We start from the raw sequence: 13,680 nt of genomic DNA, 5'->3' as shown, positions 1-13,680 counted from the left end.
TTAATTTTGTGCTGCAAGTTTGCATAATTTTGTAAATTGCATTTTCTTTAATTTAGCAAATTATTTACTTATTTATTTACTTTATTCTGGTGTCATTGCAACTTAAATCCTGTCTGCTGAACCAACTTTCTCCTGTGAATGTTTGTCCCTTGGTCTTATTTTTCCAAATTTCAGATCACTTTGTGAGAAAGCTATCGTCCTCCACCAGTCAGTCAGTCAGTCCTGTGTCTTTTTTCGTGGTTCTTTTTGATTCTTCATGTACCATTCACATGCATTTGAATTGAAGGTGTGGGTAGACACTTGATGGGATGAAAAAGTGAGAGGGGAATAAGGGAATAAGGGCCATTTAATATGATGAAGATTCTTGGTAAGAGGTAGGAAGGTGGGGTGAAAGCAGAGGAAAGAAAAAGTTTAATTTTCTGCCCTCCTTCAGCTTTCACTTTTCAGTCTCCCCTGGAAGCAGATCTAGTGTTTATCTGATGCTGCTGTCCATAGATTTCTGAATTTTCAAGTATGCAACTGACTTCATCAGCATCACAGCAGCTCTGAAGTCCTTTGTGTGCTCTTGGCAGGGCAGTGATCTGCAGTAATGGTATTAGAGCTTTTCTACAGAGGTACAGCAGAACAGGAGTTTCTAGTTGGGCAGTCACTGTAGGAGTAGAGGGTGTAAAACCCATATATAGTCTAAGTGCATTCATGCCATTTCACTGGGGAAGTTTGTTTATGGTGGTCAAGGAAGCAAATCTGTTTTCATGCTCAGCATTTTTGCTCTTTTCTTTTACAGTGAAATTCTTGTTTTATTTTGCAATCTTCCTGCTATCTCCCAGCTTAAACTCCTTGCATGTGATTCTATATTTTGTACTTTAAGTTGTTTTGTGCTTTTTAGTCCAGCACAGAAACATTCCAGTGCATTCCATGTCTGTCCACATGTCAGAATTCCTTTCTCTTACAGTATTTTTTTCATCTGTGATCACAAAGAGCCAAGGACTCTTATTTTAGTTATAGTTAAGGCAAGTATATTGGCATGTGAAGAATCTATTAATTATAACCTCAAGTTACTGCTATGATCTTGTCATGGCTTCTGTAGCATGTAATGTTTTTTAATACAGAGGGATTTTCAAAGGCACGGGAAAGAAATGTGGAAATCATTGGTTTTGTGTAACCTAACTGAGCTTCTGTAGGTGCTGACTTTTCAGTTTTTCAGGAATTGGTTCAGACCTAGAAAAGTCTGTTTTCTAGGCTGGAGATAAGGAAGGAGGGCATCACTGATCCAAGTAGGGAACATTTGTGTTGTGCATAAAAAGGTTTGTCTGGTGAAAAATCTGTTACCAGGACACCCAGTATAGTAAGTGACAAATAATTGCAGCACAGCAATTGCAGTTGCAGATGATTAGAATTTTTGGCTTGTAATAAAGCTGTGTTGAATACATTACTTTTCATTGACTGAATGACTTAGAGGTGATCTGGGATAGGTGAAACTTTTGAAGTTTTGAAACTGGTTGGTAGGACCATTATATTAATATCTTTTGATGGCATATCAATATCTTTTGAGAAAGAAGCTGTTGATTTCAAAAGTTCCTAAATAGAGAGCCATGTAGATTGACATGTGAAATTTAAATTTTTATATACATGAGGGTGACTATACATACATGTTTTTCCTGCTTCTAATTAAAAGCAAAATATACATGCATGTGTAAGTGTATATACACATGCATATACATATATATGCACAAACATGTCAAATTTGGTAAATATTCATACATACAATGTGTGTGTATATATATGTGTTATGTTGAGATAAGTATGTCTTTATTTGTATAGGTATATTTAGATTTAAATTAATCTTTTTTCAAATTAAATTTATGCATTTTCTATTTTGAGAAAAATTTCATATACATATATAAAATTAAAAAAATGCAAAGATACAGATGGCAATGTTTCTGTGTTGTGATTGGCAATGAATATCTAACAAGTCTAAGAAGCTGCTCTTTTGAGAAGCTGCTCTTTATTTCTAGGCTGTAGGTAATTCCTTCTCCCAGTCACATTGACAATGCAGACTTCAGAGGAACTTAACTGGGGTAATGATCTAGTTACCTGTGCCAAATTCATGCCATTTTTGAAAAAAAACAGTAAATAAAGAGTTTTGGCACCTTGCAGCCTCAGCAGGCCTTATTGCTGTGATGGTAAGGCTGAGCTTACTCTTTGGCTTCTGTAGACTCTATGTAATTTTAACATGGGCTAACATGTTACTTTACATGCTGATTACAGGGTGTCCTTTCCATCGATGGAATCACAAAATATGTTTCACATAGGGATTGTGGATGGAAGCTACTTCCAAGTTATATCACATTTAAATCTGGTTCTAGATATAAATTGCTTGATATTCCAGTTATATTTTATTTCTCTCTTGTTAAGGTATTCATTGGAATCCTCTAGCAGTCACATTGCATTATCTGCAAAAAGATGTAAAATTTTATATTACCTGTGAAGTAATACAAGCTAATATAAGACATATAAGACCTGCATAGCATGAGAAAGTTGCTTTCCTCTTTTCATTTTTTTTTCTTTTCAGAAATTATACCCTTATTGCATGTGTATATAACACAAGAACTGGCACTGTTTTAAGTATATTATGTCTGATTTTTTATTTATTTTGTTTTTCTTTTGTGGTGCATAATATAGAAGATCCAGTTAAGGAAAGTATCATAAGGCAGTTCTAAGAGTGGTCAAAATTAATGCTGTGGAAATAATGATTGTTGTGCAGCAGGATATGCTTTTACTCCTCTGGAGACCCATAGGGGAGCTATGCATTTCTGTGCATCAACAGTTGGATCACTGCATGAAGGCAATACTACAAAACCATGACCTTTTATGATCATGATCCTGTACCTTGACAAGTCAGTGAGAGGTTGGCATGGATTTTGATGGGCACAGGATCAGAAGTGTCACTACACTAAGAATAGGTGCGACTTCACTGCTGCAAGTAGCCTGACATCAAGACTGCTTGCTGGAGTTAAGCTGCACTCGCATGTAAGATTTTGCCAAGTTTTAAGGTTTGTCCCTAAAAAAGGGCATGTGTCCTACAGCAAGGGGCATTTTTTCCCTAGAACTCTGGTTTGATTCAATATTGCAGATGTATTATTTTTCCACTGATGAATTCCCTTCTGGAAGAAGAATTTTAATGAGATGGAGTAACAGTTGCCCTATTTTATTATCACAATAAGGTTTTTATCATCTAAACATTTTTTCTGTACTTCAGATCAGCTTACTACTCTCAGTCATATGACCATGGTTTGGTCTTTACCGCACAGCTGGTTTCACTTGGGTGAAATCTGACCCCTGTGAAGGTCCATGGATGTTTTGGAGATTCTGTCTGAGTATCAAACAGTCCATCTGGAAGAAGTTTTGATGACATTGGATCCAAACGGCTTTTTTTTTTTTTCACTCAAGCAAGATTCCTTTTTGGATTTCTGTGGGAAAAGTATTCAGTGCTTGAGTTTGATAAGCCAGCCACAGGCTGAGAATGAATGAAGATGAATGGATTTAAAATACAGCAATGAAGATGGGGATTAGGTCTCAAAAATAACTATGATGATAAAGGCAATGAGGTTCTGGAGTAATTTCTGTGGGAAGCTGTCAGTCTTGACAATAGTGGAGGTCTTTAAGAATGATCTGAGAAAATGTGTCAGGAATGACACAGGGTGGCCAATCTTGTCTTGACCGTGCGATGGACGAGGGGACTTTCAAGTTCCCCTACAATGCCATTGTTCCATGATCACCTGGATGAATGGATATATCACTCACATGTCAATGTACTATTCTTGTTACCTGCCAAGAGCCACATCTGAATTTTCATAAAATTGAACAAAGTCCTTTAAAATGCTAAAGACTTTTCCTCACAGTCAGCTTTTTCAGTTTATCTGGAATCCGGTCATTTGGATATCAACAAGTTGGGCTGCTGCTGTCCTTCAGCAGTTAAAGCCTAAAGTCTCTGCTGCAACATGCCAATTTACTTGCAAGGTTGGTGGTGCTACTTTTTCCATGTACTGAATTTTTTTAAAAGCATGCTCAGGTCAGTTGTCTCTGCCTTTGCATTAAATTTGTCCTGAGCCATTGCTACTGAAACAATATTTTATAATGATATTCTTATCATCTAAATGTATTTTACTATTAACATGTGTTGCATGATTTTGATACTAAGTAACTACCCTGTCATCTCTAGCATTGTGGTACTCATAAACTGAATGATGAATAAACTGTGCATGCAGGTTAATGGTCTAATCTCACTGCCTGTGTATGGACAACAGGTAAAATAACATTTACTTCAGTACTAGTGTTATCTATTGTATCAGTATTATAAAGCCATATTATCCTATCGTTGGAAATTACAGAAAATTAAAAGAAAAAAAATCCATATTTTTTTAGATCAGTTTTTCTTTTTGTAATTGGACAGTGTCTTTTCATAATTAAACATTCTAGCATTTACTACTTTATCTGCTTTTAAAATGATATTCAAATCTGATATGAAATCTGACATATGATGGAGATCTTCTAAGAAACAGAAGATCTGTCTTTTAAAAATGCCTGCAAAACTCTCTCACTAGTAGTTAAGGAAAGTATGGCTGGATCTAATCTTACTTTGTAGACCTATTTAAACAATAATATATAATACACCTACCATGCACTGACAGTGAGTCAGTAAAATACTGCATGAATAAGCATGACAATTTTACAAAGAGAATATCATTATAAAATATTTATGAAACGTCTTTGTGTAATGAACCTTGTACATGGAAGCTTTGTCCATTGTGGGAAGCTAAAAAAACAATAATCAACATTTCATTTACATATGCATGATGCTGCAAATTAGCGTATGTAAACTATTTCTTTCTGTACTGTTCAGTTACTTCTGTCATCAGCTCCTACAAGTTTTATTTGCAGTCATTTGTTCAGTTCATTGGTGCTCTCTTTGCCGTTTTCTATAAATTCTGTAAAATAAATGTCCTTAAATATATTTTGATGTTGTCTTTTCATAATTAACCATTTTGTTGTTTGGAACCATACTGGCATTTTATGCTAAAATGCCACTATTAGTATGGGTACACCTGCTGCAAAGGGAACATGAAAACAATAGTTTACACCTTTGAAATTGTACAGAAATCTGGTGTAAACAGGTAGAATTTTATTTTTGAGAACTTCACATCAGCTTGAATATTTTGGCAATTTGCAACCATTGCTAATGCCATTTATTATTCCCTTAGTTCCTGAATCCTTTGTGCTATATGCAAAGTATGTCACGTTAGTAGCTTCTAGGAACAAAGGGGTGGAGTTCTCCATATTTTATAATGTAATGATACATCAATGTATCATTATTGCTGATATACATTTTGCATAGATATTCATATCTAGACCTTAACAGAAATTGTTTTATTGAACATTAAATACCCAGTCTTTTCCTGTATTCTTTAAATTGTTTCTTTTCTCTGCCAAGTTTATAGTTTCAGTCAAATTTATAAGAAATATCATATGCAGAGACTATATTAAAAAACCTGATCAATTCTTTGATGTCTAATTAAGAAGAGTACTGTGTTCTCCACATCCTAAATGATCTTATGATATTGTAAGCAGGTTGTGATTTGGCATGCTTGTACGGATTGCACCCAGCATGTAAAAAAATTTCCTTTAATTGTTATGTGAAATGTTTGCATATGTGGTGATTATCTGTGAACTCATTGTACATGTATCCAAATGTGTTTTCTATTGTGCTTGATTTTGCTGGCCATTCTTGAATGTCTTGGCAACTCAAGAAACATATGTTCTGTGCTGTCCTCTGTAATGCATATACTCTTTGATGTTTTGTCATATTTCGTCAGCTTTTATTTTACTCTTTTTCCAACAATATATTTTTATATTTGTTGGAAACAAATTTATGCAAAGACAATTTTAGTAAGCTTTGCTAAACATTTTTTTTTTTATTTATTCATTTGCCAAAACTTGTTCAAGCTTTTAAACACCTACCTGATATAAATCTTTTGCAGTTAATCCACCATCAGACTTGAATTTTACAATTATAGATGAACATAATGTTCAAATGTCATGGAAAAGGCCACCAGATGCAATAGTGGGTTACAGAGTAACTGTGGTTCCAACAAGTGGTGAGTTCTGTCAACATTTTTTATGTGATTATATGTTTTGAAATGTTGAGTTTATTTTTGCCTATATCTAACTTAGATGTGAGAGTAGCTGTTAAAATCTTTTAGAAGTTTGTGATCAAGTCTGGGTAGCAATAAAGGGCATACAGGAGAGACAGTGATTCTTCCAAGTCAGAGATATTCTTGCCATAGTGTTTACCATTTTGGGACTGCAAGTAACAATTTTTGGATGCCTTTGCTTTGCAAGGAGCAAAAATAAGGTCAAATCATCGCTCTATGATCACTCCTCCTCTATGCTTTCACTTTAAAGTTCAAGAATTGTATTATGCTCTGTAAGACAGCTGTTATTCTTTTTCACTTTGAGAAATAATCAGTGATATTGAATCAGAACAGGACATGACTTTTTAGATGATAGTACATTTTGTATGCACATTTCAAGTTTCAAATTTCCTGGAATTTGTTAAACACTTTAGCAATTTTATTCATTATAAAAAAAAACCACATTAGCCTAAAGTTTCATGTTTCAATATTTATACTTCATGAAAACAGAAAGTGTATCATTCTAAAATTATCACTGGGGTTTGAGATAGATTATTGCCTGTTGCATTTTGTTTTACAATCAGCTTATCAATATTATTGGATTTTAAGGATGCATTGAGTGTTTTATGTATTTATTGCAGATGGACCTACTAAAGAATTTACTCTTTCACCTAGCACTACCCAAACTGTCATATCAGATCTTATACCTGATGTAGAGTATGTTGTATCAATAGCTTCATATGACGACAGAGAGGAGAGTCTTCCTGTATTTGGTCAGCTGACAAGTAAGTAGCTGCAGTACAATTAGAAAGCCAATTAAGATAACTGAGCGGTCATTCACAAAACTTGGCTTTCATCCAGTTCTCCAACAAAACTGCCACATACCTAAACTCTCCTTTGGTGGAACTGTCTGAACAGCCTTTTTCCATTAGTCATAGTAGAAGCAGAGAAAATTTGCAAGAGATCAAAGGATACTAATATGGATATAGTGTCTCCCAGCCTTTATAGAATTATTGGCAGGAGGCCACTATGTATTTTGAGCTATACCTACTTCTTATAAATTGCTTCTGCTGCATTCAAGGGGTAGACAATCATTGACCTCAGTAACAAATTAATTGGACTGGCATTCTGTGTGAGAAAGCAAATTATATTCATCAAATAATCATAAAATCTGACACAGGATATCTAAATGCATACTTAGATATGGAATTTAAACTTTAATAAATATTAATAATTTAAAAATCATAAAATAAATTGAATTAAATAAAAATGCACAGCAGACTCTTTTCTATGGCACATTTTGTATTATGTCTCAGGCTTCACAAAGAACCATGGGAAAATTACTAATTATCAATTCCCCTAGGTTTTAGAGAGGGGTAATATTAGTATTCCAGGCATGTTGCAGTTAATTTTCAGGAAATAACCGTACAAGATGTAAAAATAAAGAGAATTCTTAGATATTTACATTTTCTGTATTTGTGTCACCCTGAATACTATGTTGTCAAAGCTGTAAGTACAGGTGGTATACTCAGAACCTGCATTTATGTTTTTGTGTTCTTGGGCGTGTCAGATGTGTTTCTCATATTCCTTATGTGCTTTTCATTGATGTTTAAAAATTTAACCCTATTTCCCCCATTCATTCTGTCCATGTTGTGCTTTGTGTAGTTCAGACAGGCGGCCCAGGGATACCAGAGGAAAAGAAGGTTGAGGCTCAATTACAAAGTAAGGTGCTTTGCTTTTCAACTTATCTGACATTCATCATATCTGAGGTCTAGCTCACAAAGTAAAATTGTACTTCTGTGTTCCCTGCCAAAGAAGTTAACTTGTAAAGTTGTGCAGAGTTAAGAAAACTTGTGAAGGGACTAGGATAGAAGGAATTTATATGCATTGAAATATTAAGGTGCAAAGTTGGTGCCGAAGCTAGGGATTTCATGTAACTAACCTGTGCAAGTCCATGAGTGTCTTGGTCCTATTAACGAAAGTCATTGTGCTGTTGATAAAAGGCTTTGCAGAGGAACCTATGCAGCTACAATGGGGAAATAAAGATTCAAGGTACAAGTGGTAACAAAATAGAATTTTTATAAAACTTTTAAAAATGTTTTGTATGGATGTTTTCATCTGTTGTGGCATAACAATATGTTATTGTGGATTAGTGTGAGAGGTCTCTAGAAGCAGTTCCCTTTTGATAATGTCTGCTAGAAAACTCACTTATGTGAGTAATGTTTCCCCAAGCAAGATACCCCAGATAAGATCAATATTTTAAATATCTGTTTGCTTTTGCTTTTACCCATTGCGTTTCCATTAGACATTTCCCACTGATTTGTAAGAATACAATTGCTCATTTGCTAATAGTGTTCTTTTTTTTTTTTTTGTCCTGTTATGTTCCAGGATGCTCCATAAGTGCAATGACAGATTTAGTTTTCCTGGTAGATGGTTCATGGAGTGTAGGAAGAAATAACTTTGGATATATTCTGGACTTCATGGTTGCCCTTGTATCAGCTTTTGACATTGGGGAAGAAAAGACGAGAGTTGGAGTTGTTCAGTACAGTTCAGATACAAGAACAGAGTTCAATTTAAATCAGTATTTCAGAAGAAGTGATCTTATTGATGCAATTAAAAGGATACCTTACAAAGGTGGCAACACAATGACAGGTACAGATTTCCCACATACATGTTTATTCTGCATTTCATTTCGCAGTTCAAATTTGCTTTAAATCCTAGTTCATACAAGTCTAATAAGACACAACTTGTGATGTTGGTTTTAGGTGAGGCTATTGATTACCTTGTTCGAAACACTTTCACTGAGTCTGCTGGAGCAAGAAAAGGCTTTCCCAAAGTAGCAATTGTCATTACTGATGGAAAAGCTCAAGATGATGTAGAAATTCCTGCAAGAGAGCTTCGCAACATAGGAGTTGAAGTTTTTTCCTTGGGTACGTTGAGTTTTTCTAATGATTGAGAGATTAACATTCATAAAAAGTTAATTTGAAAGTTTTACAGACTGTATCATTGAAGAATTTCATTATTCTCCTCTTTTCAAATGTATGCCTTGAAATGGGTCATTTGTGCCCTCTGGAGTGGAACACACCAGCTGTATTAATTTGGTGGTAATTATGTAGCTCCTACATGGAGATTAATATGACTGACTAGCATAGTTCCAACCTTGGCCTCATTCTTCACTTATACATTTTCCCTGGTTGAAAACTGAGTCTGACACCTCATTTCATTAGTCGTTACTTTGTAGTTTGATTATTGATCATGACAGAAGGAAGAACTAATTGAAACTCGGCTTCATCCGAGGATGTTTTGATACTTCATGAATACATTCACAGCTGTCTGTATTTTATGGCAACTTGTCACAGTCCTGTCTATTGCAACTTCTAGGTATCAAAGCAGCAGATGCAAAGGAACTCAAGCTAATTGCATCTCAGCCGTCACTGAAGCATGTGTTCAATGTGGCTAATTTTGATGGAATTGTGGATATACAGAATGAAATTATCTTGCAAGTGTGCTCCGGTGTCGATGAACAACTAGGTGAACTGGTTAGTGGGGAAGAAGGTGAGATACCTGATAAAAAAAGTATTTATAGTTTCAGTTTATTCCAATGTCTATTGAAGAGGCTATCCCTACTTCCTTTCCTTTATTTCTAGAGTTTTATCCATTGCTTCACTTAGCAAGTGTGGAAAACTGGTCCCAGTTTTCTCTCTTTAAATGCAGGATAACAGAACATGTGACGTAGCAGATTTGGAATATATCCATTATTCCATAGTTTCAAAGGCAGCACAGTGGTGTGCAGTTATCAGAGTCAGTTTGGACGCAGGCATCACTTCTGTGGAAAAATGTGTTAATGGGAAAGAAAAACTGCTTGGGGAAGGGTCAGAATATGTAATAGCTTAAGAACAAAAGCATGAAAACTGGAGAAAACAGAAAATAAACACATGAAACTGTATCACTACAGGTTTCTTGCCCTGTAAAGTTTTAAGTGAGTAGTTATTCTTTGACAAAAATGGCAGTAGAGATGACTCTGCTGTTGTTCTCTGCTCAAGTCTGCATTTGTTCTTTCTACTGTTCTCCTGTGAGCGTAGCTTTCACTCTGGGTTGAAGCAGTTTTGGAGCTGGGCAGCACTTCTCCTAAAAGCTTTGCTATACTTGGGGGACCACAAATGCATTGTTCATATATTTGCCCTCGCATTAATGTCTCATTTGGACTTTCCTGTAATTAATTTCTATCTTTTTATGCTAAAAAATACCACAAAATTATTTTTAGTGAAGATCAAGCAAGGATAACTAAACTTATTCCAGAAATAGAAACCGTTAAGAAAATATGTTTATATTTGTAACTAATATTTTGGATTTGCTTTTGATTTCTTTCAGTGGTGGAGCCTCCTTCAAATCTTGTGGCCACTCAGATCTCCTCAAAGTCTGTTAGAATCACTTGGGATCCATCCACAAGCCAAATAACTGGCTATCGTCTGCAGTTCATTCCAATGATAGCTGGGGGAAAACAGCATGTACTGAGTGTGGGTCCTCAGACTACTGCTCTGAATGTTAAAGATCTCTCTCCAGACACAGAGTATCAAATTAATGTTTATGCAATGAAAGGACTGACCCCCAGTGAGCCAATAACCATAATGGAAAAAACACAACAAGTAAAAGTTCAAGTGGGTGAGTTTGGAGCCACCTTATTTTCAAATTGTAGGTTTTCCCTGATGAAACTTCTGATGCTTTTTTTAATATCATACCTTTATTATTTTTGAGAAACAGCTTTGCTTAGCATAGTTTACTTAGTTTATAAGCAGTTGTGTGTGATACATGAACTTCAGATATGATTGTAATGTTATGTGGCTGTTGAAAATCTGTTTACAGTGTTTATTCTTCTTCTTTGCAGAATGCTCACGTGGTGTGGATGTAAAAGCTGATGTTGTATTTTTAGTGGATGGTTCCTATAGCATTGGTATCGCCAATTTTGTAAAAGTAAGAGCCTTTTTGGAAGTGTTAGTTAAAAGCTTTGAGATATCACCTCGAAAAGTACAGATAAGTCTTGTCCAGTACAGCAGAGATCCCCATATGGAGTTTTCTTTGAACAGATACAACAGAGTGGAAGACATAATTCAGGCTATTAACACCTTCCCCTACAGAGGTGGATCTACCAACACAGGCAAAGCAATGACGTACGTGAGGGAGAAAGTATTTGTTACCAGCAAAGGATCAAGACCAAACGTGCCAAGAGTCATGATTCTTATCACTGATGGAAAATCATCAGATGCTTTTAAAGAACCTGCAATTAAGCTGAGAGATGCAGATGTAGAAATATTTGCGGTTGGCGTGAAGGATGCAGTGCGTACGGAGTTGGAAGCAATAGCATCACCTCCTGCGGACACCCATGTTTACACCGTGGAAGATTTTGATGCTTTTCAAAGAATATCATTTGAACTTACACAGTCTGTGTGCCTACGAATTGAGCAGGAGCTGGCTGCCATAAGGAGAAAATGTAAGTAACTACTATTACTTAGAAGAATGTAGAAAATGCAATGAAAAAAGGATCTGAACCAATGTTTTGTGCTTATAGTTACCTAAAGAATTTATATTGATGAAATTGTCCTTATACAAATGATGATTTTAATAACTGGGGATTTGCTTCTCATTTTCAAACGTATTAAAAGCAACAGGTGAAATTAATGGATAAATGGAAATGAAAAAATATTGGAGAAATTTTTTCCCCCACCCCTGCCAGGTATCTAAAACTCTAATAAAAGGTGTGTCTATTGGAATGACCTTAGTGGATATGCTCTGCTTTTGCACTCAATGTCTTGGGTAAAACAGTTACCAGAGCATTCTTTTTTTAGCTCTACCAAACCAGGTGGCAAGTCTAAGCTTGTCTTTTAGATGTTCAAAGGCAACAAATTAATGCCAACAGCTCTAGAGTACAATTCCATTATTTTTTTGGGTAAAATTAATGGCCCTCTGAAATGGGCTTATACAAGACAACTTGAGACAGCTGATGCTAGGTGATAGTGATTGTAATCTAACTGTAAAGACTGAAATGAGGTAGCACATGAAAGTCTTCACATACATCCAAATTAGGCCAGCATGGATAACGTTTAACATTCAAAAATTTTCTAAATGGCCAACTTTTGGTCCGATAAAGTTACTTATGATTAGCTGCCCCCACAGTGTCCCTGCCTATACTCAGTAGGACACTAACATTGAAGAGTCCCCAGTGTTGAAAGCTGCACTCTCTTTAAAAATAAGCCTTTTGTTTCAGGATGGGTATGAGGAACAAACCAGCAAAGCAGCCTTTGTTTTAGAGGGCTTGATTTTAAGTTTTAAGATCCCCACTGCTAGGCTGACTAGGCCAAGCAAAACAAGCCTGGGATGTCAGATTTGTGTTTGTGCCTTGTATCAAATTGCTTGTTCCCCTTTGACTTCATTCCTGAAAAAATATTGTGTTTTATTTTGTCTTATTTTAAATCTAGATCTGAAATAAAAAACCCAACAATTTTTAGTTTCCATTGAGGACATAATGTTATTGCTGTTCATTGGACATATGAAATATGGAAACTAACTTGATCATCAGATTCTGAATTAAGTTTTCATAAATATGTATTTTTTTAGATGGATTGTTTTTATTTGATCTAGAAATCACTGAGTTGGTTCTTCTACTTACTGGTAAATGATTTTAGGCAGCCTATATGTGATCTTCTTTAAATTTGATCGATATAAGCAAGTATAGAAAACAAATACTGTGCACATGCAGCAAAGTATCTGTTCAATTAAAACAAATCAAATTATTGAGGAACATTTATTATTTATTTTAGAAATTTTATGTTTAACATATTCTGGCAAGTATGCCTCATATGCACATTTTTATTTCCATACAGCTTATGTACCTGCAAAGAACATGGTCTTCTCTGACATAACATCAGAGAGTTTCAAAGTGAGCTGGTCCCCAGCTGGATCCGAGGTTTTGTCCTATCTCATTAAATACAAAGTAGCAGTCGGTGGAGATGAATTCATTGTTTCAGTACCAGCTTCAATTACCAGCTCAGTTCTCACCAACTTACTACCTGAAACTACTTACGCAGTCAGTGTGATTTCTGAATATGAAGATGGTGATGGCCCTCCCTTGGATGGAGAGGAAACCACCTTAGAAGGTAGGATTCCCATTATCCTCAGACACAAGGGAGTCATATGTTCAAATAGGAATTTGCTTAGTTGGAGAATGGGTAAATGAGGAACAGTCAACTAAGGTTGAGAAGCTGTACTGCCATGCAGGATGAGAATAAACATTATTGTATCTCAATGCATTCAGTAAAGATTTAAAATTCCAGTAATATGCAAATATTAAGTTGCTAAGATTGGGCTTTAATTTTCCTGAAGGTTGGATGGATGCTGTGTTCCTCTGCAGTGGCCTCCTTTCAAATGAAGTAGTGTGTTCTCAATATTAAATTCCATGGCATGAATTATTGTCAATATAGACTCAAGTCAGACT

General features: G+C 35.5%; 1 protein-coding gene across 6 annotated transcripts in view; it reads left to right on the top strand.

The window, feature by feature from the left end:
• COL12A1 (collagen type XII alpha 1 chain) overlaps positions 1–13,680 on the top strand; it is a 99,361-nt gene that overhangs the window by 5,405 nt on the left and 80,276 nt on the right. For 4 of the 6 annotated variants that reach the window (XM_086876302.1, XM_086876301.1, XM_086876304.1 and 1 more), the window contains 9 exons: positions 6,039–6,155; positions 6,833–6,976; positions 7,857–7,913; positions 8,580–8,843; positions 8,957–9,121; positions 9,573–9,746; positions 10,563–10,853; positions 11,077–11,679; positions 13,070–13,342. The exons of 1 other annotated variant lie outside the window; for it this stretch is intronic. In XM_086876302.1, the coding sequence (XP_086732428.1) occupies positions 6,039–6,155; positions 6,833–6,976; positions 7,857–7,913; positions 8,580–8,843; positions 8,957–9,121; positions 9,573–9,746; positions 10,563–10,853; positions 11,077–11,679; positions 13,070–13,342 (2,088 nt within the window). The remainder of the gene's footprint in view (positions 1–6,038; positions 6,156–6,832; positions 6,977–7,856; positions 7,914–8,579; positions 8,844–8,956; positions 9,122–9,572; positions 9,747–10,562; positions 10,854–11,076; positions 11,680–13,069; positions 13,343–13,680) is intronic. One more of the 6 variants, XM_086876303.1, reaches the window with a different exon arrangement.

This window comes from Cyanistes caeruleus, chromosome 2 (assembly GCF_971803275.1).
Source record: "Cyanistes caeruleus chromosome 2, bCyaCae1.hap1.1, whole genome shotgun sequence".
In the NCBI taxonomy this organism is placed as follows: Eukaryota; Metazoa; Chordata; class Aves; order Passeriformes; family Paridae; genus Cyanistes; species Cyanistes caeruleus.
This window is presented reverse-complemented; position numbering and strand designations above follow the sequence as displayed.